Source organism: Cinclus cinclus, chromosome 11, assembly GCF_963662255.1.
Source record: "Cinclus cinclus chromosome 11, bCinCin1.1, whole genome shotgun sequence".
NCBI classification, from domain to species: domain Eukaryota; kingdom Metazoa; phylum Chordata; class Aves; order Passeriformes; family Cinclidae; genus Cinclus; species Cinclus cinclus.
In genome coordinates this window covers 2,433,762-2,458,213 of record NC_085056.1, presented here as the reverse complement: position 1 = coordinate 2,458,213, position 24,452 = coordinate 2,433,762, and the positions used below count along the sequence as shown (strand labels likewise).

The 24,452-nt window shown below is 52.9% G+C and overlaps 3 protein-coding genes across 4 annotated transcripts in view; 1 reads left to right on the top strand and 2 right to left on the bottom strand.

Annotated features, from left to right (window-relative positions):
- Positions 1-4,023: 4,023 nt before the first annotated feature.
- On the bottom strand, positions 4,024-16,340 carry LOC134048370 (dual specificity protein phosphatase 22-A-like). The gene is made up of 7 exons (XM_062500102.1): positions 16,320-16,340; positions 14,965-14,998; positions 14,373-14,455; positions 11,721-11,770; positions 8,861-8,935; positions 8,043-8,214; positions 4,024-4,431 (listed from the first exon to the last, which is right to left on the bottom strand). The coding sequence occupies exons 1-7, from the start codon at positions 16,338-16,340 to the stop codon at positions 4,243-4,245; spliced, it is 624 nt and encodes a 207-aa protein (XP_062356086.1). The 3' UTR covers positions 4,024-4,242.
- Positions 16,341-17,469: 1,129 nt separating this feature from the next.
- LOC134048260 (cytochrome c oxidase subunit 4 isoform 1, mitochondrial) lies at positions 17,470-21,645 on the bottom strand. Of its 2 annotated transcripts, none has more exons than XM_062499933.1 (5): positions 21,605-21,645; positions 20,788-20,867; positions 19,912-20,079; positions 18,552-18,683; positions 17,470-17,736 (listed from the first exon to the last, which is right to left on the bottom strand). In XM_062499933.1, the coding sequence occupies exons 2-5, from the start codon at positions 20,864-20,866 to the stop codon at positions 17,600-17,602; spliced, it is 516 nt and encodes a 171-aa protein (XP_062355917.1). In that variant the 5' UTR covers position 20,867; positions 21,605-21,645; the 3' UTR covers positions 17,470-17,599. The 2 variants fall into 2 exon arrangements, with proteins under 2 accessions (XP_062355917.1, XP_062355918.1); XM_062499934.1 differs by having other exon boundaries at positions 20,788-20,880; positions 21,605-21,623.
- Positions 21,646-22,805: 1,160 nt separating this feature from the next.
- Positions 22,806-24,452, top strand: part of EMC8 (ER membrane protein complex subunit 8) — a 6,276-nt gene continuing 4,629 nt past the window's right edge. The window contains exon 1 of the mRNA XM_062499969.1: positions 22,806-23,080. Coding sequence (XP_062355953.1) covers positions 22,883-23,080 — 198 coding nt within the window. The 5' untranslated portion in view covers positions 22,806-22,882. The remainder of the gene's footprint in view (positions 23,081-24,452) is intronic.

The window sequence follows — 24,452 nt, the reverse complement described above, 5'->3', positions numbered from 1 at the left end:
CGGGGCCTGAGCGGGAGGGGGCGTGGTTATCCCGCCCCTGCCCCGGGCCGGATTGGTCCCGTCGTTCCCAGTCCCAAATTATTCTATTCCCAGTTATAACCCAGCTTCCCCAGTCCCCGAGCAGTCTGCTCAGAACTGACTGGTCACTCTTTAGTCCCAGGTCATTCCATCCCCTATCCCAAATCTGCCTTCCCAGTCTCAGACCAGTGTCCCCGGTTCCAGCTCAGTCCATTCCTGGTCTCAAACCAGTGCCCCCAGTCCCAGCTCGGTCCATTCCCAGTCTCAAACTACTGCCCCCAGTTCCAGCTCAGTCCTTCCCCAGTCTCAGACCAATATCCCCAGTCCCAGATCAATCCATCCTCAGCCCATGCTCAGTATAACCCCAAATAAACCTCCCCAGTTCCAGACCAGTCTCCCCAGTTTCAGATCAATCTAGTCCCATACCAGTCTTCCCAGTTCCAGATCACTTTCCCCAGTCCTAGACTGGTCACTCTCCAGTCCCAGGTCATTCTATCCCCAATCCCAAATCTGCCTTCCCAGTCTCAGACCAGTGTCCCCGGTTCCAGCTCAGTCCATTCCTGGTCTCAAACCAGTGCCCCCAGTCCCAGCTCGGTCCATTCCCAGTCTCAAACTACTGCCCCCAGTTCCAGCTCAGTCCTTCCCCAGTCTCAGACCAATATCCCCAGTCCCAGATCAATCCATCCTCAGCCCATGCTCAGTATAACCCCAAATAAACCTCCCCAGTTCCAGACCAGTCTCCCCAGTTTCAGATCAATCTAGTCCCATACCAGTCTTCCCAGTTCCAGATCACTTTCCCCAGTCCTAGACTGGTCACTCTCCAGTCCCAGGTCATTCTATCCCCAATCCCAAATCTGCCTTCCCAGTCTCAGACCAGTGTCCCCGGTTCCAGCTCAGTCCATTCCTGGTCTCAAACCAGTGCCCCCAGTCCCAGCTCGGTCCATTCCCAGTCTCAAACTACTGCCCCCAGTTCCAGCTCAGTCCTTCCCCAGTCTCAGACCAATATCCCCAGTCCCAGATCAATCCATCCTCAGCCCATGCTCAGTATAACCCCAAATAAACCTCCCCAGTTCCAGACCAGTCTCCCCAGTTTCAGATCAATCTAGTCCCATACCAGTCTTCCCAGTTCCAGATCACTTTCCCCAGTCCTAGACTGGTCACTCTCCAGTCCCAGGTCATTCTATCCCCAATCCCAAATCTGCCTTCCCAGTCTCAGACCAGTGTCCCCAGTCCCAGTTCAGTCCATTCCCAGTCCCAGGACACTTTCCCCAGTCCCAGATTGGTCCAGTCCCAGTTAAGTCATGCCCAGGCAGTTCCCAGCTCCTTTCTGTATCAACCCCAGTCCCGGATCCCACCCTGTCCCAGTACTTCCCACTGTTCCCAGTCCACATTTGGTGCTCTGACTGCGCCCCAGCCCAGCCAAACCCAGCCAGGGCAACCAGAGCATAAGGGATCATCTGCAGCCTGACTTCAGAGGGGGTTTTTTTGGGATTACCAGATTACACACACATTTCTTGGAAGAAAACCGTAATTACTCCCATGTGGGTAATACAGAGAAATGGGAAATGTATGGAGCTGCACAGATGGTTTGATAAAAATAACGCTCTGAGGTGCAAAACCTTGCCTGTCATTTCTAATAAAGAATGGCTGGAATGGTCCTTGTTTTTAAACACCCCACTGATCCTCATTGGATCCCCCCCAGGAGATTTGGGGTGAGCCAAAAACATATTCTGCAATCAGATACAGCCAGGAGGATTAATTCCCTTTTCCAACCAAAAATACAACTTTAACCTTTGTAGGGGCTTTGTACCATTACCTCCCCCTGCTAGACAGAGACCCTCCTGTAAAAAAAAAAACTCTATATTTTGTTAAAATTCTGGAAAAAATCTGATATTTTAAAGGGTTTTCACACAACCAAAACTCTCCATCCCTTCTGAAGACCAAAGACCTGGAGACTCACTGCAATGGAACAAGGTGACTTTGTCATTCCCAGCTTCATTTTGGCTCTGCAGTTTCATAGACAGCATGGACAGACTCCCTGGGGTGAGGAGGATTAAAAAAAAAAACAAAAAAACCTGCTAAAATGGGAACTTCAGGTTTGAAATAGGCTGGGAGATGCCTCACAGCCCTGTTTGTTGCTAGGAAGGGAAGGTGAGCCCTCCAGGAATGTTTTGGGAACAATTTCCCCATGTTAGCAGCACCCTGGCAAGTTCAGCCATGCTTCAGGAGCTGTTTTCCCTGTGCCAGAGACACCAGAATTTCAGAAAGGCTGATGTGGGACAGCAGATTTCAGCAGCCAAGCTTGAAGTGCTCTTGACAATGTCCAAAAAGTGGAAATCAGCCCAATTTCACCTGTTCAGGTTTTGCCTCCCAGCTCCCAGAATTCCTAAAGCCACCTCAGGTCCCACTGGTGGAGGCCAGAGTGGAAAAATAGATATATTCACCCAGGATCCCCCTCAAATCCAGGGAGATTTGGGTTAGGAGGAGCTTTTTGGGCATGGTTGTTGCTGTGATGTCTGGCATGGACGGTGCTGCTGATCTAGGGAAGCATTCCCTGTGATTCCCCAAATCTGGGGGGGGGGGGGGAGGGTTTCCCAATTTTTGCTTTGGTGCTGTGGTTCCCTGGGGAATATTTGAACCCCAGGATGGATGGGAGAGGCAGGGCCACCCGGGCTGTGGAGGTTATCACACCTTCTGCAAATCTAATCTCTGCTTATCACCCATCTCCAATGACTTCCTATTAACTCCCACTTTCTTCTCTTTTCTCTTCCTGCATTCAAGTTCCATTTTTCTGCTTCCTAAAATGAAAACAGAGGCTTTAAATCCAATATTGATCCCGTTTGCTCAGTCTATTCCATCAGCAGCTTCGACCTCATTAATTGCTTTCCCATTACTTCCATGTGGAACAACAGCCACAGGGACCCTTTACTCCAACTAAAAAGATGAGAAAAATCAGCATTTTCTTTCTCCCCTGGAATTCTATGAATCATGGCTAAACACGGAATATTTAAAACTTTTTTTTTTTTTTTTTTTGCTGGTGGTTCTCATCAAGAAAATGGGAAGCAGGACACTCATTTCAGTCCATCTCTGTATTCCCATCAGGAACACCACAAATCAAGTCCAGGAGCCCTCATGATTTTAATCATTCTCTTCTTTATTAGAAGCTGAGCGAGTCACTCCTGGTGCTGTCACACAATGAGTACTCAGAAATCTTCATCAATAGAATTCCTAGAAATGTTTTTAATCCCTTTTTTTCTTAGAAGGAATTGCAGAACAGACATTTTTTAGTGGACAAACAGGGTATTTATAGTAAAAGGCTGAGATGGCACAGAAGGGTTGAAGGTGTCCTTGTATAAGGGCTGAATCCATGGGATAGGATCCTCCTTGTAAGTCAGATAAGAAAAAAAAGCAAAGAAAGCTCTGGAAAAGCACAGTCTGAGTTTGGGATGAAGAACTGGACATGGCCATGGGTTTTAGGTATTAAAAAACTTTTGGAGAGAGACAGAGTTGTACTGGTCCACGGTTGAGTGAATCCAACTAAGCTTTTGGCTTCTTTGGCAAGCAGGGACATTCAGAAGGGGCTCAGGGAAAACCCAAACCTACTCTGGCTCCAGGGAGGGAGGCAGTGGGACAGGCAGCCCCTGGCAATGCTGGATTTTCCCCCTCCATGGGGTTGGGATAAGGAAAATGCCAGATATTCACCTGCTAAGGACAGGCTGGACTGGGAAACTCCATGCACAGCAATGGGCAACCCCAAAACACCTCCAGTGGCTCTCTCCATCCCACTGGGTGCCACCCAAGGCTCAGCAGCACCACAACATCCCAGGATTCATCCCTCCTTCCTCAGGGAAGCAGAGGACAAGGTGGCCTCTCTCCATCTCATCCCACCTTGCATTTCCAAGGCCTGCAGCACCTTTTTTGTGCCGTGCCAGCCCAGATATTGTCATGAGGAGAGAGGGATGGGGCTGGCTGCTGCTCTGAGGGTGGAAGAGTGGCTGTAATCCATTGGGAATGGAGGAATGGGACAGAGCAGGATGCTGTCACCAATTCACTGGAGCTGGCAGCTGACAGGAGGGGTCTGTGAGTCCTGTCCCCCCGCTCCAACCCAGAACCCACGCTGCTGCTGGCAGATTTCTGACCTAGACATGAATACCTGGAGGTGCTTGGCAATGGGAAAACTGAGTTTTCCAAGCCCCAGGGCCTGCCTGGGAACAGCCTGACTGCTTATCTGTTCATCCATCTGCTGCCACCACCGGTGCCACCTGTGTGGCAGGGAGGAGGGAAGGTGGGAGCTGGGGACTGGAGCCAGGAGCAATCCCTGCTCCCCAGCTGCTGCTGGCCCAGCAAGCGCTGCAGCTCCTCCTGGTCCTGGAAGGGGTTCCTGCCATAATCCCGGCGGATCCAGGCACGGTACTGCCAGGAAAAAGAAAAGTTTAGTTTGTCAGGGTGACCTGAAAAGCTGAAAAACCCCAGAGAGAGAGCAGGGCTGCGACAGCTCCTGTGGAAAGCAGCAAGCAAAGCAATTCCTGCTGCAACCCCAGCAGGGCTGGGGGATCCCCAGGCACATCCAGAATCAGGAAGGTCCCAATCCCACAGGAGCTCACATTCAGCACACCGCAGATGCAGTGGATTCCCCATCCCAGCACTTCCCACATCCCCAGCCTGGCACAGTCCCTGGCTGCAGCTGGGAGAGCAGTTTTATTTATTTCTCATTGCCAAGAAGCTGCTGCTGTTCCTCGTGCGACTGAATTCCCGTAAGGAGTGCTTCCCAAAGGTTTGTTTTGGTTTTTTTTCCCCACCAGCAGCACGGCCGAGTTGTTCCTTTCAAGGTGGGGCAAGTTTGTTGTCAGAGCACGTCGCTTACCACGGGGAGGTTCTGGAGAACCTCTCCTCCCACTGCTCCCAATTATTCCAGAGGCAGGAGCATCCTGGTGGCCAGGGGCCAGCTGGCAGCAGGCTGAGGCCTGGAAGCAAGGGATGATCCAGAGAAATTGTTCCCGTTAACTGCTGGGATGGGGAAACAGCCAGACAGTCCCAAATTGCAGCACCCAGGAGCGTGGGCAGGAAGGGGCAGTTCTGCCAGGATTCACCATTCCAGCTGCCTGGGGCTCACAGGGAGCAGCCAGGGCTCTGCCATCTCCCTGAGGAGCTGGGAACCAGCTGCTCCAGCAAGGAATTTCTGGGAGGAGTGGTAGGAGCACAGCCAGCAACACCAAACACCTTGAGAAAAGGATGGAGGGCACCTGGGGAAGCAAAGGGTGCAGAGAGGAATCAAGCATCCAAGCCTTGGACAGGGATGGGATGCAGCCAGGGGATCCAGGGGGAAAGAGAAGCAGTTCCCATAAGCTGCCCAGCCTTGGCAGCCCCGGAGTGAGGTTCCCTCACTGTGGATTTGGCCTCCTGAATGGGCAGGAGCCATCGAGTTCCCAGAAAAAGTTTGGGATGCAGGACAGCAGGACTGGCAGCTCAGCACTCGATGAGCCTCAAGGGAAAAAATTTGAGACTGACCCTGGTGGTATCCCCCTCTCCTGCAGCCAGGGAAAGTCAGCTGGGGCAGGGGGGATTTCCACTGGGAATGTGTGGATTTCCCAAATCCACTCTCTCCCACAGCAGGACTCGCCACATCTGTTACACAATTGCCACCTGCAAGCAGGGAGATCCCTGTTCAGGGAGTGTCACCTGAGTTCCTTGCTAGAAAACAACCCCTGGGAAGTGAGACCCAAAGGGTTTGGGACAGGATTTGGGGCAAGATCCATGCCAGGATCTCATGGGGGGAACATCCCTTCTATACAAACCATCCAGAGGGATGAAGCTCCATGGGAAGCATCGCCTGGCACCCAGCAAGGCTCAGCACCCATCACCCAGACTGGGAGCTGGCTCCCACCATCCAGGGAGGAGGGAAGGAGCAGGTGGGACATGGGGGAAGCTGCCAGGCCTTTCCTCTTAAAGCCAGAGCAAGAAGTGGTTCCAGCCCATTTCCTCCAGTGCTGACCCCCAACCCAGTGCCCTCCTCTTCCTCCTCCCTCCCAGGCCAGGAGCACTGGGATGGCAGCAGAGGGGGAAAGGCAGCCTGGCCATGGTGTGCCAGCACCACGGGGGATAGGTCTGTCACCAGAATGCCTATCATTCTGTGACAGAATGTTCTGTCACATCCACACTGTCTTGTCTCTGCCCACTGACTTCCTTTTCTAACCTCACCCATCATCCTGCTGCTGCTCTTGGTCCTTTCCTTCCTTCTTTATCCCTCCAGCCCAGAGAAGCCCCATCTGCCAGCTTGAAACCACAGCTGCACGCTCCAGCAGTGAGGCTGGAGCATCTTCCCCATTCCTTCCTCCCATCTGAGCTCCCTGAGATGAAGGAAACTGAGGCACCACAGCCCCAGGGGATCCCCGGAAGGTCCAACCTGTTCCTCACAGGTTTTAACTACCAAGGATTGAGGCTTTTCCCCCTCAGCTTTCCACCCACGAGGGCCATTCCCTGGCCAGTGCTGACATCACAGGGAACACGAGTGGGAGTTTCAAGGAAAAGGCAGCTCTTGCTAAATCCCACAGACAGGAAAATGCAACCGAGCAACTCCACACTTGACTGTGCCTTGGGTGTTTCAGGGAAAGGATTGCAAAGCCTCTGGCAAAACTGTGAGGTGATGGAAAAGCACCTTTAAAAGGAAAGGGAGGAAACTGTGGTGTCCATTGAGCCCAGTCTGGATTGTGGGAGCAGGAGGAATAACTGGGATGGAGGCAGGGCACAACAAACCCTACACCAAGGGCTGTGCTGAGCCATGGCCAGAGCCTGGGAAGGGCTGGGAGGAGCTGGCCCAGCCAGGGGAAGCCCCACAGGGAATCTCCAGCACCGAGGATGCTTTGTAATCTCTTGGAGCATTTTCCAACCTCCTCCACGGGCATTTCTGCAAGCTGGTGATAATGGGGCAGAGCCACATCCCTCATGTGACAGCACCCAGGGAAGGGAACTTGGAGTTGGGTTTGGGGCTGGCCTTTGGGCCAGCATCACCTGCTGTTCCTGCTCCCTCATTCGAGGAGAGGAATCCCCTCCAGGAGGAGAGGAATCCCCTCCAAGGGCTCTGCAGGGCTACAAGGACCACAGGGTCCTGTTTGCCACAGGGCCACTGCTCAATGGCTGCAGTGGGTGGAGGGCTCTGCCTCCAGGGTGGCACCGAGCTTAGGGGTGACATGAGCTGTGACATTCCTCGTTCACATCTTGTCCAGGGTTACCCTTTCCTTGCAGAGGTGTCTGTGTCCCATGGGAACTTTGGGATCCCAGGGATGGGAAAAGGAGCACGGTTCAGAGTGGGAGGCTGGAGGCAGCTGGAGAGCCAGGTGGGAGCTGTGCTTTTAGAAACCTTTTCCTTCTCTTTTTCAGGTCTTTCCTTTTGCCTTTCAAGGCCTTTCCCGGTCAAAAGTGCAGCTCTGATCTCTGCACTAAGTGCTCTCCCAGCTGCTGGAATCCTGCTTGGCTCTGCTCCATCCTCCCTCCCCTGCACGGGATGGGAACCCATCCAGCCTGTGCTTCTGCTCTCCCAAAACCTGCAGCTCCACCTCGTTTTGGGGGGAAAACAGGAGATTTCTCCACCCACACTTGCTCCTGCCTGTCACCTGCCTCTGCGAGCCGGGGATTTGCTGGCAGAGGGAGCCCTGGCAGATCCCAGCGTGCCCAGACATCCTCACAAGAGCCTTCCTCCTTCTCCACTCCCCCTCTCCGTGCTGCATTCCTGGGAATTGGCCCAGCTCCTTCCTGATGTTCCCAAGGGACAAATTGCTCTCCCAACCCTCCCGCTGCATCCCAGCTCAAGAAAACAAGTTAGGGTTTACAAGAGCTTTTTTTAAGTGCACTCACATAATATTGAGGCACCTCTTTTTAAAATTTTCTGGTTTTTTTTTAGTCTTTGTACGCAAACCCCCAAATCCCAGGTGATAAATGACATTCCCAAAAATCCAGCAAACAGCAGCATGCAAAGGAGCTTTGCCTGCTTGAAAACCCCTCCAAAAATATATCCAAGGGGACCTCACCTCCTGGAGCAGGGTCCTCTCATATTCCTGCAGCTGCTGCTGGAATCCAGAGTTGGGGCTGACGTAGGAGCGTGCGGCCTTGGTGGCAGCCAGGCAGCTGTCCCAGCCCAGATCTGTCACTGTCATCAGGTAAGCCACCAGGATGGTAGTGCTGCGGGACACCCCAGCCAGGCTGGGATGGCCCAAGGAGCCACGTCAGGGAGAGGAGGATCCCACAGGAATCACCCGTGGGATGCAGATTCCCTTGCTGGCTTGTGAGCAGGAATGGGGTGGGAGGGGATAACCCTAACCCTCAAGCCTGTCCCGTATTTTGGATGCTCAGGTGGTCAGTGGAAGGACCACCCATACCTGGGAATGTTCCTTGAAACTGATGAAATCTTTCCCAAAATGATTGTTCCTGCTTCTCTTCCCCTTGTCTCATCCCACCCCGTCTCAAAAGCAAAGCTTGCTCTTAAATGAGCACCTGGATATTGGAAATGTGGGGTTTTTCAGGTGAGTTTTGATTCAGTTTTCACAGAGGAAGGTTGGCATCAATTCCTTGATATTTCTATGAGAGTTGCTCATTCCAGCCCAAGGTAAAGAGTTCTCACATGGGGAAGGACAGAAAATCTCCAAAAGGTGAGAATTGTTACTTAGCTTCCCAAAAACAGATGGATCCAAAGGTGAAGACCTTCTTATGACCCTCCTTGCTGTTCTGTGCCTCCTCCTCTCCTTCCTGCCCCTCCCCAGTGATGTTCAACACCAAGGACACTTTTTGGGAGCCCATTCCCAGCTCCCAGATGATAGATGGGGCACGAGGGGGTCACAGCATCTCTCACCAGTGCACCAGGCAGCCTCCCCCTCCGAGCCGGCACTCGTGGATGAACTGGATGCATTCCTTAAAATGCTGCAGCCTGCAGGGAGAGAGGCAGCAGGTGAGGAGGGAAGGGCTGGCTGTCCCTGCAGGGCACCAGGACACCCTGCAAACAACACCAGTGTCACTCCCAAGGGTTTTCCACCACCCTGGGACCACCAGCATGGGGAGGGAGCAGAGATCCTTCCTCTGTCAGGTGAAGGAAATGACCTGGGATACACCCCAGGGGGTTTTCTGCTTCCTGAGGGATCAAGGAATGAGGGCCATGCCATCAGACAAACCGGCTCAGCCCCAGGGGCACAGCCTGCAGGGAAAGGGACACAAACTCTCGCAGATATCCTCGTTCCCAAACAGTGCCAAAAACACCTGCCTCCCTTCTAGGGAGAGATGGAGAGATGCCAGCAGGGAAGAAGAAAGGGAGAAAGGGAGAAAGAGAAAGGGAGAAAGGGAAAGGGAGAAAGGAAAAGGGGAGAAAGGGAAAAGGGAGAAAGGAAAAGGCAGAAAGGGAAAAGGGAGAAAGGGAAAAGGAAGAAAGGGAAAGGGAAAAAGGGAAAGGGAAGAAAGGGAAAGGGAGGAGACATTTTGCCCCCTAGCACAGGAAGATGCAGAGAGCTGCACACAGCACAGACATGTCCATGGATTGCTGCCTGCATTCCCAAAAGCATAACCAGGAGCTGCTGGCAAAGCAGAGGGAAGCACATTCCCCCAAACCAGAGCATTTTGCAGCAAAACAGGGCAGGTGGGAGCCAGGGCTTCCTGATGGAGACCTGGAAAACAGGATAACTAATTCCATGTGTACTGAGTGGACAGAGCTGGGTGCTCATGGCAGGCTCTGGGGACACACATCCCTCCTGTTACCCATGGATGGGATTCCAGGAGCTGTTGTGCTGCTGAGATCCCACACGGAGCCAGGTATTCCTCTCCTTCAATAAAACCTGCCCATCCCTACCCATCCCCTCAACCACACCGAGCCCTGGTGCAGTTTTGAGGCAGAAAACCTGTTTCTGGCCATTTGTGCTGCTGGTGGCCTCCTTGGCCACCCAGCCCTGGGTTTTCCAGGAGGAGAAGAGGGTCCCTTTGGCAGCACCTCTGCTCCGGCACTGGACTTCCTCTGCTCCGCGTGACAGGGTGGGTGTGAGCCCACGCAGCCTTCCTGATTTCTCAGAAGCCAAGCATGACCTCCCACAGTTATTCCCACTGTTATTCCCTTGCCAAAGGAGCCGTTTCCCTCTGGGAACTCTCCAGAATCTCCTCCATCTTTTGCTAGCCCATGGAAAAGGGTGCGCTTCGCTCTGCCCTGGGATCGCCGGGCTTGGCAGCTTCTAAGGAGCCAAACAAATGTGAATTTATTCAGGAATAGCAGGAGGTTCTGCTGAGCAGGAGCAGAAGGAGAAATGAGGGAGTCTCTGATGTCATGAGCAGGCTAAAAATACCAAGCCTCTCATTCCTGGAAGGAGATGTCAGTCCAAGGATCCACCAGCAAATGGAGCATCACCATTTGAGAGGATTTTCCCCACCTAAAGCTTGTCCCAGGGGATTTCCCTTCTTGTCCTGCTGATCTTCACAGAGCAGACAACATCCCCCAGGGTCTGCAGGTGCTGCCCACACAGCTCCAAACCCTGCAGATCCCAGTCCTCCCCTTCAGCCCCTCGGCAGGACCAGCAGGAATGTTCTTAGCTTGCAAAGACACGATGCTCCTCGTGCCTCCAGCCTGCATCCCTGTCCCAACCCATCCCAAAGGAATTTGGCTCCCCCATCCATCCTCACTCACTCCACGGGTGTTTTTCCCCGAGGGAAAGCTCCGCCTGTGCTTTTCCAGCCTCAAAGCGTGGGATCAGGGAGTGGAATTGCAGTGCTGAGAGACACTGAGCTCCCAAATCACAAGCAGGACACAAAGTTCACCAGGATTGTGAAATCCAAGGAATAAACTGACAAGCAGAAAATAGTTTCTTGAATAACTCTTCCTTCCTGCAGGCAGCCTTATCTTAATTTTTTTCCTCTCTCTCCTCTCTCTCTCTTTTTTTTTTCCTTTTCCCTTTCGTAAATACACCACAAAAGCAAAGAAATGAGCATAGGGGAAAAAATAGCAACCAAAAATCCCAGTTCTTGCTGAGGCAGGGTTTTCTTGTAAAGCTTCTCTTTCCGCTCAGTGGGAGCATGAGCAAGCAGAATTCCACCCCCAGGCACGGCTGCTCCCAAGGATGCTGGAAAAACCAGCACCTCCACAGGCAGGGCCTTGAAAATTAGGTTTTGATGCTTTGTAGGGTTTGGCTGGAGAGAAAAATCCCATGGATTTGCTAATTTGCTGGTGCAAATGGATGATTCATTGGGTGCCAGTCACCCAAAGCAGCATCATCCCACAAAATCCTGGGAATTCCTCCCAGCTCCTCTCAGCAGCTTCATCTCCAAAATAGCATTCCAAAACTTATGAGCATGTGAGCTTTATATGGTAAAAAAAAAAAATTGTATTGTAATAAATTAATGGTGAAAAAAATTGTATTTTAATAAATTCCTCTTTTTTTAAAAAAAAAGCCTGGAAGACCAACACAAATCATCTTTCTAACACTCCAATTTTCAACCCTGCCCAGTGGAATAATTCTGAAACTTGATGAAAAATTACATTTCCTGACTGCAAATACATATTAAAAATCGATTTTTAAGCCCTAAAATGTTATTTACCACACAAAAAATGAACCCCAGCTTCTGGGAAGCTTAGCTATTATGTGAAATTTCACAGCACTAACAGACTAAGCCTTCAACCCACAGAACCTGAGCTTTTATTTCCCAACACCTGCCAGCAGGAAAAAGGATGGGAAATCACTTACAGATTTTGACTGGATGAATCCGAGGCCGAGATACATAGATAGGTCATGTCCTGCAATACAAAATAAAATAATAATCAAATACCTCCAAGAATCACAAAATCCTCCATTTCTCTCTCTTTTTTTTTCCACTTTCTCAGTTGACCTTGAGGGGAGAAAAAAGCTGAAAACAACTTTGGGGTTTGCTCCACTGCAGTGGAGGGGTGCATCCATCCCACCCCAGGCAATTTCCTCTCAATCCCACAGGACAGGCCAGGCTGTGGGGACAACTAAAATATTCAGGAGCCCTCCAAAACAGAGCCAGGGAGCCCCAAATTCCACCAGGAAGACATGCACTGACAAAGCCACTCTCATCAATGAGATATTTCCTCCCCATCCATTTTAATATCCTATAAATCATCTGCTGCCTGCTGGCCTAGGTCAGATTGCTTTCCTCCCCTTAAAACATCGCTTCCTCGATCCTCCCTGTTCACTGCTAAATTTAGATCCCTTTTAACTGGGGGTTGTTGTTGTTTCTTTTTTTTTTTTAATCCTTTCTTAGCAAAACAGGGGGGAAATCCTGCAGTCAGAGCACCAGGGATTGCCCCATCACCATCAAGTCCCTCCTGGCACAGGCAGCCCAACCCCTTGGAGCACCCTCCAGCCCAGGAGGCTGGAAAATGCGGAGGATTTAAGGAAAGAGAGGGCAGAGCAGGATGGCCACAGGGAGAATTCCATGCTGGAATGACCCACGTTGGAAGGATGAGCATGGACAGGCTTTCCACGCATCACCTCATCCACAGCGCCACGCCTGGCCCCATCCCAACGTGTCCCCACACTGGGAAGAGCCACCACGCCATCAAATCCACCGTGGAGAAGCCAAAACGACCTCAACTCACCCCAAACCCCAGCCCACACCTCCCGGCCCTGGATTAATCCAGCAGCTCCCCGCTCCCCACGGGGCCGAGCGTCCCCATCTCGGGGAGCGGCGCCGGGGTTTGCGGTCGCCGGCCGGGGGCTGTGATTGACACATTGCTCAACCCCCCCGTGCCTTTCCACTTCCCCTTTGCGCAGCTTTGCTCCGTGTTGTAAGCTCTCCGTGCGCTTTGCTCCGTGTTGTAAGCTCTCCGTGCGCTTTGCTCCGTGTTGTAAGCGCTCCGTGCGCTTTGCTCTATGTTGGATGCACTCAGTATTCTTTGCTCCATGTTGTAAGCGCTCTGTGAACTTTGCTCCATGTTGTAAGTGGTCTGCAAGGTCTGCTCCCCATTGTAAGCACTCCATGTGTTTTGTTCCATGTTGGAAGTGCTCTGTGCGCTCTGCTCCCCGTTGTAAGCACTCAGTGTGCTCTGCTCCCCATTGTAAGCGCTCCATGAGCTCTGCTCCATGTTGTAAGCTCTCCGTGGGCTTTGCTCCCCATCTGGCCCAGCCCCGTGCTCACCAGCCGCAGCTGCTGCCCCGACACCAGCCCCAAGCAGTCTGTCCTTCCCTGTGGCTCTGTCCATTTGTCCTTCCTGGTGGCCCTCTGTCCCATTCCCATTACTCAACATCTCAGCAGGGGAAAGGCTCCCACTGGGCTTTTGTTGGGGTTCCCTCCCCATGGTGGCCCCAAAAAGGATGAGGGGTCCTGGTGGTCCCATTCCCTTTCTGCAGCAACCCAACATTGCAGTGAAGGACCCTCAGCACAAGAAGGATGTGGAGCTGCTGGAGAGAGTCCAGAGGAGCCAGGGAAATGCTCCAAAAGCTGGAGCCCCTCTGCTCTGGAGCCAGGCTGGGAGAGCTGGGAGGGTTCTTTTGGAGAAGGCTCCAGGGAGAGCTCAGAGCCCCTGGCAGGGCCTGAAGGGGCTCCAGGAGAGCTGGAGGGGGACTGGGGACAAGGGATGGAGGGACAGGACACAGGGAATGGCTTCCCACTGCCAGAGAGTGGATTTAGATGGGATATTGGGAAGGAATTGTTCCCTGGCAGGGTGGGCAGGCCCTGGCACAGGGTGCCCAGAGCAGCTGTGGCTGCCCCTGGATCCCTGGAAGTGTCCAAGGCCAGGTTGGACACTGGGGCTGGGAGCACCCTGGGACAGTGGGAGGTGTCCCTGTCCCCCATCAGGTATCCAGCACCCCATGGCCGTGCCCCTCACTCCTCGCACATCCTGGTACCCGAACCCACAGCTGCTCCTGGCGCATGGAACCATCCGGGCAGGATTTATGCGCGAGCAACCTGTCCGACACCTCTGGCATCATCCCGGGGCAGCTCCCTCTTGCCTCAGTTTCCCCAACCAGGATCCCGCAGCGCTCCGGGGACACCGAGCAGGCGGTGCCAGCTCCGGGATCGAGTCCCGCTGTGTCCCATCCCCGCCGGGGCTCCATTCGCGGGGCGCCGCCGCCCTCTCGTGGGGACCCCCCGGCAGCACCGGGCACCCGCCGGGCCCAGCCCCGCCTCGCCTGCCCCCCAAAAACCACCGAGTGATGCCCCAAACGCTCCGTTGCCCCCTCCCCAAATCCATCGCTGAGCCCCTTTGGGCAGCACTGCCTGGTGTAAATTGGTGCAATTCGGTGCAAATTGGTGCAAATCGGTGTCAATCCAGCATTGCTTCTCCCCAGGTCAGGAGAAGCTCCTGGGTGTCCCTTCCCAAATCCTGCTGCCTTGGGTGGTCCCCAGCCCCCCCCCCCCCCCCCCCCCCGTACCTCCAGCACGGGCTTGGCACGGTTGTGGACGGACAGGATGTGGGTCACCCCCTTCCTCAGCAGGTTCTCATGGTCCTCAGAGTCTGGAAATAGGAGCCATGTGGGAATTACCTGTCCTGCTGGCACCCACCAGCCACCCACAGCCATCACACCCCACCCCTGACCCCATTCCAGCCCTTCCCACTGTCTTTCATCCCATAAGGTGCAGGGAAGAAGACTGGACACCTCCTTCCAAGCAAAATCCCCCTTGGATGTGCTGGGTACTCAGCGGGGTCCTAAAGCCATCCCCAAAATCAGAAATTGTCCTGGTAACTCAGAAAAGGCTGTTGTATCCTTGCTGTTGAGGAGGTTTCCAGATATGCCATGAATTTCCTGGTGTTCCAGCACGGCTGCTGACCACAGCTCCCAGTGGAGCATCCCTTTCCTGGGCTAGGCTGGGATCACTGGCAATTGGGATGGGGATTTGGGGCAGCTCTGGAAGCTGAGATTCTCAGATGGGAGCACATGGAGCTGCCAAGGAGAGGAATCCTCCAGCCCTGCCAGCTGCCCAAGGATCCCACAACACCACAGAGGGGCAAGGAAAAACACTTACCACGAATATTCCCGAGGTAGAGGCCGGTGACAATCTGGGAGGTGACAAAAAGGAGAGGGAATTCAGATGGCACTGGGAACGAGGTACATCTGATGTGGTGGATATGAGCTCCAGGTCTGGTTCCAGCAGGACCAGGACACCTGGCACCAAACTCCCCAGGCCATGCCAAACCAAGCACCCAAATCCATGGATCATCTTCAAAAACAACCAGGAAAGGCTGAGCCCAAACCCCTCTGGAGAGCAGAGCTCAGTAAAACTCAGCATAGAAATGGGAGGAGTTTGGATGTGATCCTGTGGAGTTTCAAAGGTTGCATCTGCCAGCTGGGGATGGATGGATGGATACTATTTATAGCAGGATTTATATTTACTGCAGTTAAGAGATGTCAGGGCTGCAAATTCGGTCTCCAACTCACTGCTGCAGGGTTATGAAGGAGAAATGGGACAGCTCAGGGTGTTTAAGGAGTGTAAGAACCCACCAGAACATTTCCAAAGGCATGGAAAGACAGAGCTGATTATCAGTGGACTTGCTGGAGCCCATCTGGCAGAAGAGCCCTGGCTGGAGGAGTTTTAGGGTTTTCAACAGCACTGGGTGCTATCCAGCTGAACCGCAGCCCATTCCTGGGTGCAAACACCTGATTCAGCACAGCACAAACTGTGAAGGGGAATGCATAGCCCTGCATCTTACGGAGCCCAAAACTAGATCCTACAAAAGTGTCTGCACCAATCCAGCCCTTGGCAACAACAGCCTGGGCTCCCCAAAAAGGTTTGGTGGCACTGTGGGGCTGTAAAAGCCACTTTGCCTGTCAGGCTGAGTTCACAGGGGGTCAGTGCTTGGTGTTAAACCACATCAGAGCAATGCAGAGGGAGTTTGCCCTGATCTGATCTCTCTGTTGTCCCAGAGTCTAATTTTAAACTGGAGGACTCACATTCCAAGTGGTTATTTAAGGACACCAACAGAAATCGATCCCCTCCTCCAGCCTTGGAGGAAAAAGCAGCACTGAAACCACACTTCCCCCGTTGTTGGGGAACACCCTGAGGGTGGAAAGGGGGTGTGCAGGAACCCTTGTTATTCCTGAGGATGAAAATGCCAAGGTTTTACCACCCCAGGGATGAGAATTTAATGCCAGCTGTCACTTTTCTGACACCTGCAGACACTGAGCTCTTCACCTTGGATATAAACCTTGGATTTAAATAAATCCCTGTTTGTTTACTTAATTCTCTTGAAGTGCTTGGAATTCCAAAGGGGTGTGGGAAAGGGGAACGTGCAGATAGTTGTATTTAGGGACCTGGGAAGTGCATCCATGGGCTGCAGAAGAAGAGGACATGCTCGCCACCATCCCACTGTCCCCCTGTACCTTGCTCATTCCACTCCCCATGGATTTTCTCTCCCCAGGATCAGGATTCGTGTGGTTGCTCAGTCTCCAAAGCTACCTGCAAATAAACACCCAAAATTCCCAGGGAGGGTGGTGAGATCTGACCCTCTCCAAGAGCAGGAGGAAGGGAAACATGCCAGGAGGGGGAGCAAGCAGAGCCCTGGCAAACTCGGCTCACCTGCAGGCTGCTCTGGGGGGTCCTGCTGCTGCTCTGGAGGGAAAAGGAGCAGAGAGTGGCTGGTGCCAGGAGGGGGAGGATGAAATAAGGATCTCGGATCATGGCAAGGCTCAGGTTTCTCTCCTGGCCTCCCTGGGGTTCCACAGCCTTTTGGGAAGGACAGTTCTGGGAGGAACAACTCCCTTATCCCAGCAGCACTGAAACTCCAGGATTTGCTCCAAAACACCAATTTTCCAGGCACAAACTCCTGGCAGCTCCATGTTCCTCACCCAGGTCAGTGCCACCAGGCTGCCAGAGGCAGGTGTGCAAAGAGCAGAGAAAAGCAGCATTCCAGCCATCACCAGCCTGGGATTGTCACCCTCATCCTTCTCAGCATCCCAGAGATAAATCTATCACTCTAGGGATTTTTCAGGTGTAGGAAGGGGAGCTCGTTGTTTAATTCCCACCAAATTACCTCACCTTAAAAACCATCCCGAATTTTTGAGTGGAAGGGAAAGAGGGGCCAGTCAGTGGCTGAGACCCCCACCACAGTTCCTAAACCACAATATCAAGTTTCCTGATGGTTTCCTGTCCCACCAGGAAAACAGCAAACTTAAATCCAAGCTGGGTTTAATCTGCAGAGGGGCAAGGATCAGAGGGACCAAAGATCTTGGGAATAAAAACTATGGATGTCCACATGTGGGCATACAAGGACCTCCATCATAATTAAGAAAATTCCTTCATGGATCAGCTCTGCTCACAGAGACACTGGGAAAAGCAGGGATTAAGAGCTGTTCCAGGCATGGCCTGGAACAAAAACCTGCTGAGTCCAGGAGACACCAGCTCAGCTGAAGGGAGAAATTTGGCAGCAGCTTTCCTGACCCTGAGAACATTAAGCCAGGAAAAAAAATCCTGTTCAAGAACCCAATGTCCCACCCCAAACAAACCCATCCAGAGACCAGCAACAGGCACCTCTCAAGTTAACCAGACATTTATTAGCATTTCTGGAGGTGGAGAGGGTGTTCCAGTACAACAAGCAACGAGGTCACACACAGGTGATGGAATCATTTCATATTCAAGCAGAGCAGGTTTCCACTGAGTTGCTTTATTTCTTCCATTCATTCTTGTCAAAATCCCACTGGGCTGAGATGCCCTCCACAGGGTTAACCCTCATGTCCAACATCCTCTTGGTCTGAGCTGACAACCACTCCTCGGAGAAGGTGTGCGGGGTGGGGCCGTACACTGCAGGATGGGAAGGGAATGATGGAATTCTGTCCTCATGCCACGTGAGCAAGGTGGGAATTCTGGGCTAAGTTTCACAAATAAAAGGTTTCTTTCCCCCCTGTATTCATCCCACTGGAGCAGGGGCTGCTCAGAGAAGCTGTGGCTACCCTGTCCCTGGAGTGTCCAAGGCCAGGTTGGATGGGGCATGGACAAACCTGGGATGGTGGGAAGTGTCCCTGTCCACGGATGGAGGTGAAATGGGATCATCTTCAAGATCCCTTCCAAATCAAAGCAGCCTGTGATTCTGTGATCTGTTCAAATCTCCACCCTCTGCCTTCAGCTGCTGCAGCATCCAGCTCAGACCACACTCCCACATGGATTCTCCAGTGGTTTCCTTCATCACCAAGATAACAGCTTCCTGCTTTCCTATTTTTGGGAGCCTCAAGGCAGGGAGCAGCTCCTTTAACTGCTGCTCTGCCTCCCGGCAGCTGGAGGCTCCCTGGAGGTCAGATCCTTAGCTGGGAATGCAGCCAAAGGTGGCAGAAACCCAAATGTTCACTCCAAAGGCAGCAAAAGAGGGGAAGCTCTGGGATCAGGAATCTCATTCCCTTCCATTTCCTGTCCTCCCAAAGCTCCACTCCCCTTCTGTGAGTCAGCTTCCTGAATATTTTCTGCTACGTCCCCACACATTACAACTCCAGAATAGAGTTTCCAGGGACTAACACACAGCTCCTGCTGGAAGTCCCTGTTCTGGCTGTTCCATAAACCATTCCACCCCACAGAATTCCCATCAGGCATCTCCTGATCCCACTCTCCATGGAAGAGTTACTTACTGAAGTGCTTCTGCCAGATAAGGATGAGTCCAGTGAAACCAAGGAAGAACAAAACTCCCCCCAAGATGGTTTTCCACTCATTTGTCCCTTTGTTCATCTCTGCATAGGTCTCGTTGAATTTCATCCGATACACTGGGGAAAAAAAAGTATCAAATCCTCTTTTAACTTTTCTTGGGATTTGCAGGTGAGCAGGAACTCTGCAGAGGTAGGTGAACAAAGCCTGAGGCTGCCCAAAAGGGGATGGATGTTAAATTAAGCTTAGCACACACCAAAGCCAATCAGTTGTTTCATCCCCACATCAATTTTAGTCTCCATTTTACAGATTATCCTAAAGTTGGGCACAAGTTACAGTACAGACCTGAAAGAAGGAAAACTGGGAGTTCTCCTTTCTCCCCTCCAATTCCAAGTGTGGTTATTGACCTAGCACAAAGCTTCCTAGCACAAATAATTCCAACAGGAATGCTTGGAGCCCAAAAGGCTTCTCAGCTGCTACAGAAAACCACAGGAATTTAAAATCCAAAGCAACAGAAAATCTGGAGTGCTCTGAGCAATTCCTCACAAAGTTTTAGACATTTCCCAGAGCAGGTTCTCCCTTCATACCACGAGAGGAGTTAGAAAAGATGAGACAGAGTGAGTGGTTATTAACATTCAAATCCACATTTGTGTTTGTGGCTCACTTCACTCAGCTGCTCTAACGATGACACGCTGTTGCATTGGAGAGATTTTTTTCTTTTCGTGGCATGTTGAAAGCAGATGGGAATCAAGGAATAAAAATTATTATTATTATTATTATTATTATTATTATTATTAGGTTTGTGGAAGAGGAAGGAATGGCTGAATGTGACCTCAGATATGGAATAGAAGCCACAGCAGGGGCATTTCATGTCCTGTCCCAGCACCAAAGATCTTGGGAATAAAAATCATGGAGTACACAAGGAGCTCCATCATAATTAAGAAAATTCCTTCATGGATCAGCTCTGCTCAACAAGACACTGGGAAAAACAGGGATGAAGAGCTGTTCTGAGCATGGCCTGGAACAAAAAGCTGTCACAAGACTTTTGAAAAGGGCCTGGAGTAACAGGACAAAGGGAATGGCTTTGAGCTGAGTGGGTTTAGATGGGATATTGGGAAGGAATTGCTCCCTGTGAAGGTGGGGAGACCCTGGCACAGGGTGCCCAGAGAATCCCTGGAAGTGCCCAAGACCAGGCTGGACATTGGGATTTGGAGTACCCTGGAGTACCCTTAGTGCAATGAGATGATCTCCAGGCTCCCTTCCCACCCAACCCATTTCATGCCACTGAACATGAAAATTGTGCTGTTGCTGGACTCTGGGAGGTCCCTCAGAGCTCCCAAAACCTACATTCCACTTTCTCATCCACGGACAGGGCGCTCCACGATGCCTTCTCCTTCTCCTTGAGCGCCTTCTGCTGCGCAGAGAGGTCCCTCACAAAGGCCACCTCGGGCAGGGGCACGTCCCGCCGGTCCACGTAGGCTGGCAGGGTGTAATCCTCAGCCTTGACCACGCCAGCTGAGGGGACACAGGGACACCGGTCAAGGGCCTGCACAAACAGCTCTGGCTGGTGACAACGCAAAACTCGACAGTGTAGAAGTGCAGGAATCCAGGGGGTGAAGAGTTTAGAAAGAATCACGTTCTAACAGCATAAAAATGGAATTACAGGATGGGTTTGGATGGACTGGGAAGGAACTTAAAGCTCACCCCATTTCCAGGGACAGCTGAGGGATCTCAGTTGGAGAAAAGGAGGCTCGGGGGGAATTTCTGGCTCTGCACAACTCCCTGACAGGAGGGGACAGCCCCAGGTCGGGCTCTGCTCCCAGGGAACAGGGACAGGAGCAGAGGGAACGGCCTCAGGCTGGGCCAGGGGAGGATCAGGGTGGACAGCAGCAGGAATTTCCCCATGGAAAGGGTGCTCAGGGATTGGAAGTGCCCAGAGAGGTTTGGAGTGCCCATCCCTGGAGGTGTCCCAGGAACTCCTGGAGGTGGCACTCAGAGCTCTGGGCTGGAGACAAGGTGGGGATGGGGGACAACTTGGACTCTGTGACCTTGGAGCTCTTCTCCCACCTGAACGATGCCATGATTGTGATTCCTGCCACCTCTCCAAGCTCCCTCCATCCCAACCCTTTCCTCACTCACACTCCACACAGAGCAGCTTTTTGTTTCCCTCCCCTCCAGTCCCTGTTTTATTCCCTCCCTGTCCCCCCAGCAGCTGGGACTCACCATGTCCATGTGCCCTGAGGCACAGGGAGGTGGAGATGGATCTCCTCCCAACCAGGCTGAACACTCTGGAAGCCAACATCCTGCAGGGGCAGGCTACAACAGTCAGTGCCCAAGGTGAAATAAGAACACCTTCCACGAGATTATGTTTTAAAAAATATATACGGCCTAAAGATTTGCTGCTCCTTCTCCAACGGGCAGCAGATCACTCCATGCTATAAAGGATACTTAGTGGGATATTCTCCCACCGAACTGACTTAGATGAGCCTTTCTCTCCCTGTTTTGAACCCGAGCCTCCTGCACCCGAAGCAAAGGACGTTCCCTTACGCAAATCACCCTTCTAGGATGCTGTAATTCCAAAATAAACCACTCCTGGGCAGATTCCAGGAGCCTCAAGCGAGCCGAGCCCGAGCACATCGCACAGCCACTGCAACTACCCCTCAGCAGGGATCACATTCCAGGGAAGGGATTCCCACCCACACGGGATCCGAGCTCCTCCAGTGACCCCATCTTAGCCCAAAGCCACCCAAGCTCCCGCAAGGAGCCGCTGTCTGCCCCTGACCTTGCCCTCCCTGACTGCCACCTCAGTCCCGCCCGACATGTCGCGACACCGGGGACAGAGCCCCGCACGGACACGCTGGAACCTGCGAGAGGGGTCGCAGCGTTCCCCCCTCACAGCCCTCCCCGCGAGCCCCCAGCCCGCGCCGCCCCGCCCCGTCAGCCCGGGCGCGGATAGGGAAGGCGGGGAAGCTCCGTTCTCCCTCCCGGCCCGTTGCCAGCCCATTGCCGGGCTCCTCCCGGCCCGTCCCAGCCCCACGACCTGGCGACCGTCCTCTACGGCGGCGGGACCGGAAGGAGCCGCGGCCGGAAGCGAGAGGCACGCCGGGAGCGCGGGCAGCGAGCGGGCCGGGCCGGAGCGGTCCCGCGCGGAGGATGATGGGATGCGGGAGAACCGCCTGTGGAGGTTTATCCTGGATTCCTAAAATCCCGGGATGTTTGAGGGTGGAAAAGAGCTCCAAGGTGACAGAGTCCAAGCTGTCACCCATCCCCACCTTGTCTCCAGCCCAGAGCTCTGAGTGCCACCTCCAGGAATTCCTGGGGCACCTCCAGGGATGGGCACTCCAAACCTCTCTGGGCACTTCCAATCCCTGAGCACCCTTTCCATGGGGAAATTCCTGCTGCTGTCCACCCTGATCCTCCCCTGGCCTAGCCTGAGGCCAGAAGTTCCCCCTGTGCCTCCTTTTCTCCGGGCTGAGCCCCTTTTCCAGCTCCCTCAGGATCCTCCAGCCCCTTCCCAGCTCCATTCCCTTCCCTGGACACGCTCCAGACTCTCAAAGTGTTATTGCGAGGGGCCCAGAACTGGACAGAGGGTTTCAGGTTTGGAGCCCAGTACCAGCCCAAAACCAGGAGGGGAAAAGCACCGAGAGTATCCAGGTGTTGGACAGGGAGGGATCAGCGTGACAGCTAGGGACAAATGTGGCTAAGGCACCACCGAAGTAATTTGGGGTGTTACATTTTATAAAGAAACCCTTTCCCTTTATTATCTGGGATGCCGCATCCCTGGAAGTGTTCAAGGCCAGGCTGGATGGGACTTGGATCCCCTTGGGATGGGAGAGGGTGTCAGGGCTGGAAGTGGATGGGCTTTAAGGCCCCTTCCAACCCAAACTATTCCATGATTCACGATGACATGGAGCTGATGGGTCACAGGCTGGACTGGATGATCCCAGATGTCTTTTCCCAACCCAATGGTCCCAGAGGTTTTTCCCAACCCGATTCCACGGCACCGCTGGCACACACAGCACCCAGCCCGCACTGCTCGGTGCTGCCCCTCACCCCCCGACCCCCGGATTTTCGGCATCCTCGGCGGATTTTTGAGACCCTCCGCAGATTTTTAGGACCCTGTGCGGATTTTTGGGATCCTCCTCACACACCCCAAATCCACCCCAAACCGCTGTCGTAGAAGCGGCCGCGCTTTACGGCGCTTTCCGACAGCCGGCGGCGCTTGGCGGCGGGCGGGGAGAGCGTGAGGCGGCTGCGGGGCCGCACCGGGCCGGGACCGGCAGCGGGACCGGGCCGCACCGGGCCGGGCAGCGGCACCATGAAGCTCACAACCCAGGCTTACTGCAAGATGGTCCTGCACGGCGCCAAGTACCCGCACTGCGCTGTTAACGGCCTGCTGGTGGCCGAGCGCCCGCCGGCCCCGCGGCCGCCGCAGCCCGCGCTGTTCGTGGATTGCATCCCGCTCTTCCACGGCACGCTGGCGCTCGCTCCCATGCTGGAGGTGGCTCTGACCTTGGTGAGGTGTTCCTGTAGGGATGTGGGACATGGAGAGGGGTCGCGGCAGGGCTTGGGGGGGTGGAGGGAGGTGTTGGCACGGCTGAGGGCGCAGCGCAGGGTGTGGAGCGCCCGTGGAGATGCTCTAAAGGTTGGGAAAACTCTGCTGGGAGAGCTGGGGGTGTTCACATGGGGAAGAGAAGGATCCAGGGAGAGATCAGAGCCCTTTCCAGGGCCTAAAGGGGCTCCAGGGGAGCTGGAGAGACAAGGGATGGAGGGACAGGACGCAGAGAATGGCTTCCCACTGCCAGAGAGTGGATTTAGATGGGATATCGGGAAGGAATTGTTCCCTGGCACAGATTCCTAGAGAAGCTCTGGCTGCCCCTGGATCCCTGGAAGTGTCCAAGGCCAGGCTGGACAGGGCTTGGAGCAGCCTGGGATGGTGGAAAGTGGAATGGGATGAGCTTTAAGGTCCCCTCACACCCAAACCACTCCATGATTCCATGACTATCTGATCGTGAGCAAAAGAAGATCCATCCGTTTTTGGTGTCATTAAAAAGAACAGATTCCTGGTTCCTCCAGATCCGTCTTTAATGCTTCCCTCAGTCTTTTTCATCCCAATAAAGATTTTATTTGGAAACGAGTTCCAGTTACTCATAAATAAATTCCAGTTTTCTCCAGCTGTGATGATGCCATGGAATGTTGACATCTTTGTGAGGACTGGAAGTGATGAAATGCAGCCAGAGGCACAGGACAGGAGCTGAGCCTGAGCCCTGACCAGTTAGTTTTGCTATGAAAAACACAAAATTCATCATTTAAAATATATCTACAGCAGTGTAGGAGTAGCAGAACACTCTGTGTTTTCATTAAATCAAGATTAAATGTCTTTCCACAGGGTTTGTGACAGTGAATTTCGGTAAGCTTTTTTCCTTCAGTGCAGCTTTTGAGTGTAGATCTTGCAGCAGGATCATATTATTAGGAAATAAATCCTGTTTCTTGCAACAGCTACAGGAAGAAAAATATCCTGGAGTGAAAGAAATGACAGAATCTTACTTATTTACTCTCAGTTTTTAGTACTAAAAGGTAAAGATTGAAAACTTGGCATTTCCCACAACAATTAGGGTTTGCTACAGTTTTGTGTGGCTCACAGCCACTCTAAACCACAGAATTTTACAAGAGGCTGGGCCCTTTGCTGCTGTTGTGGGTTTAAACAAAGGCAAAGGTGTCAATAAATCCAGTCAGAGCAGCAGTTAAAATTGGATTTTCTCATGGAAAAGGTTGGAAGGAGCTGATTCCACATCTTCTGTACAACATGGTGTGTGGATACAGAATAAATCAGGGAGATCAAGGTGCTTAAACTCAACTTTTGTAGCAAAGCAGCTTAATTTCGAAAG

Excerpts from the sequence above, each read along its gene's own strand:
- LOC134048370 (XM_062500102.1), bottom strand. The coding sequence starts at position 16,340 with ATGGGGAGTGGAATGAGCAAG. Across the intron at positions 14,999-16,319 it reads TGGGGAGTGGAATGAGCAAG|ATTGTCACCGGCCTCTACCT; the intron begins GTACAGGGGGAC and ends GTCACCTCCCAG. Across the intron at positions 8,215-8,860 it reads GGAGGCTGCCTGGTGCACTG|CCTGGCTGGGGTGTCCCGCA; the intron begins GTGAGAGATGCT and ends GGGCCATCCCAG.
- LOC134048260 (XM_062499933.1), bottom strand. The coding sequence starts at position 20,866 with ATGTTGGCTTCCAGAGTGTTCAGCCTGGTTGGGAGGAGATCCATCTCC. Across the intron at positions 20,080-20,787 it reads CCTCAGGGCACATGGACATG|CTGGCGTGGTCAAGGCTGAG; the intron begins GTGAGTCCCAGC and ends GTGTCCCCTCAG. Across the intron at positions 18,684-19,911 it reads CGTGGATGAGAAAGTGGAAT|TGTATCGGATGAAATTCAAC; the intron begins GTAGGTTTTGGG and ends TTTTTTCCCCAG.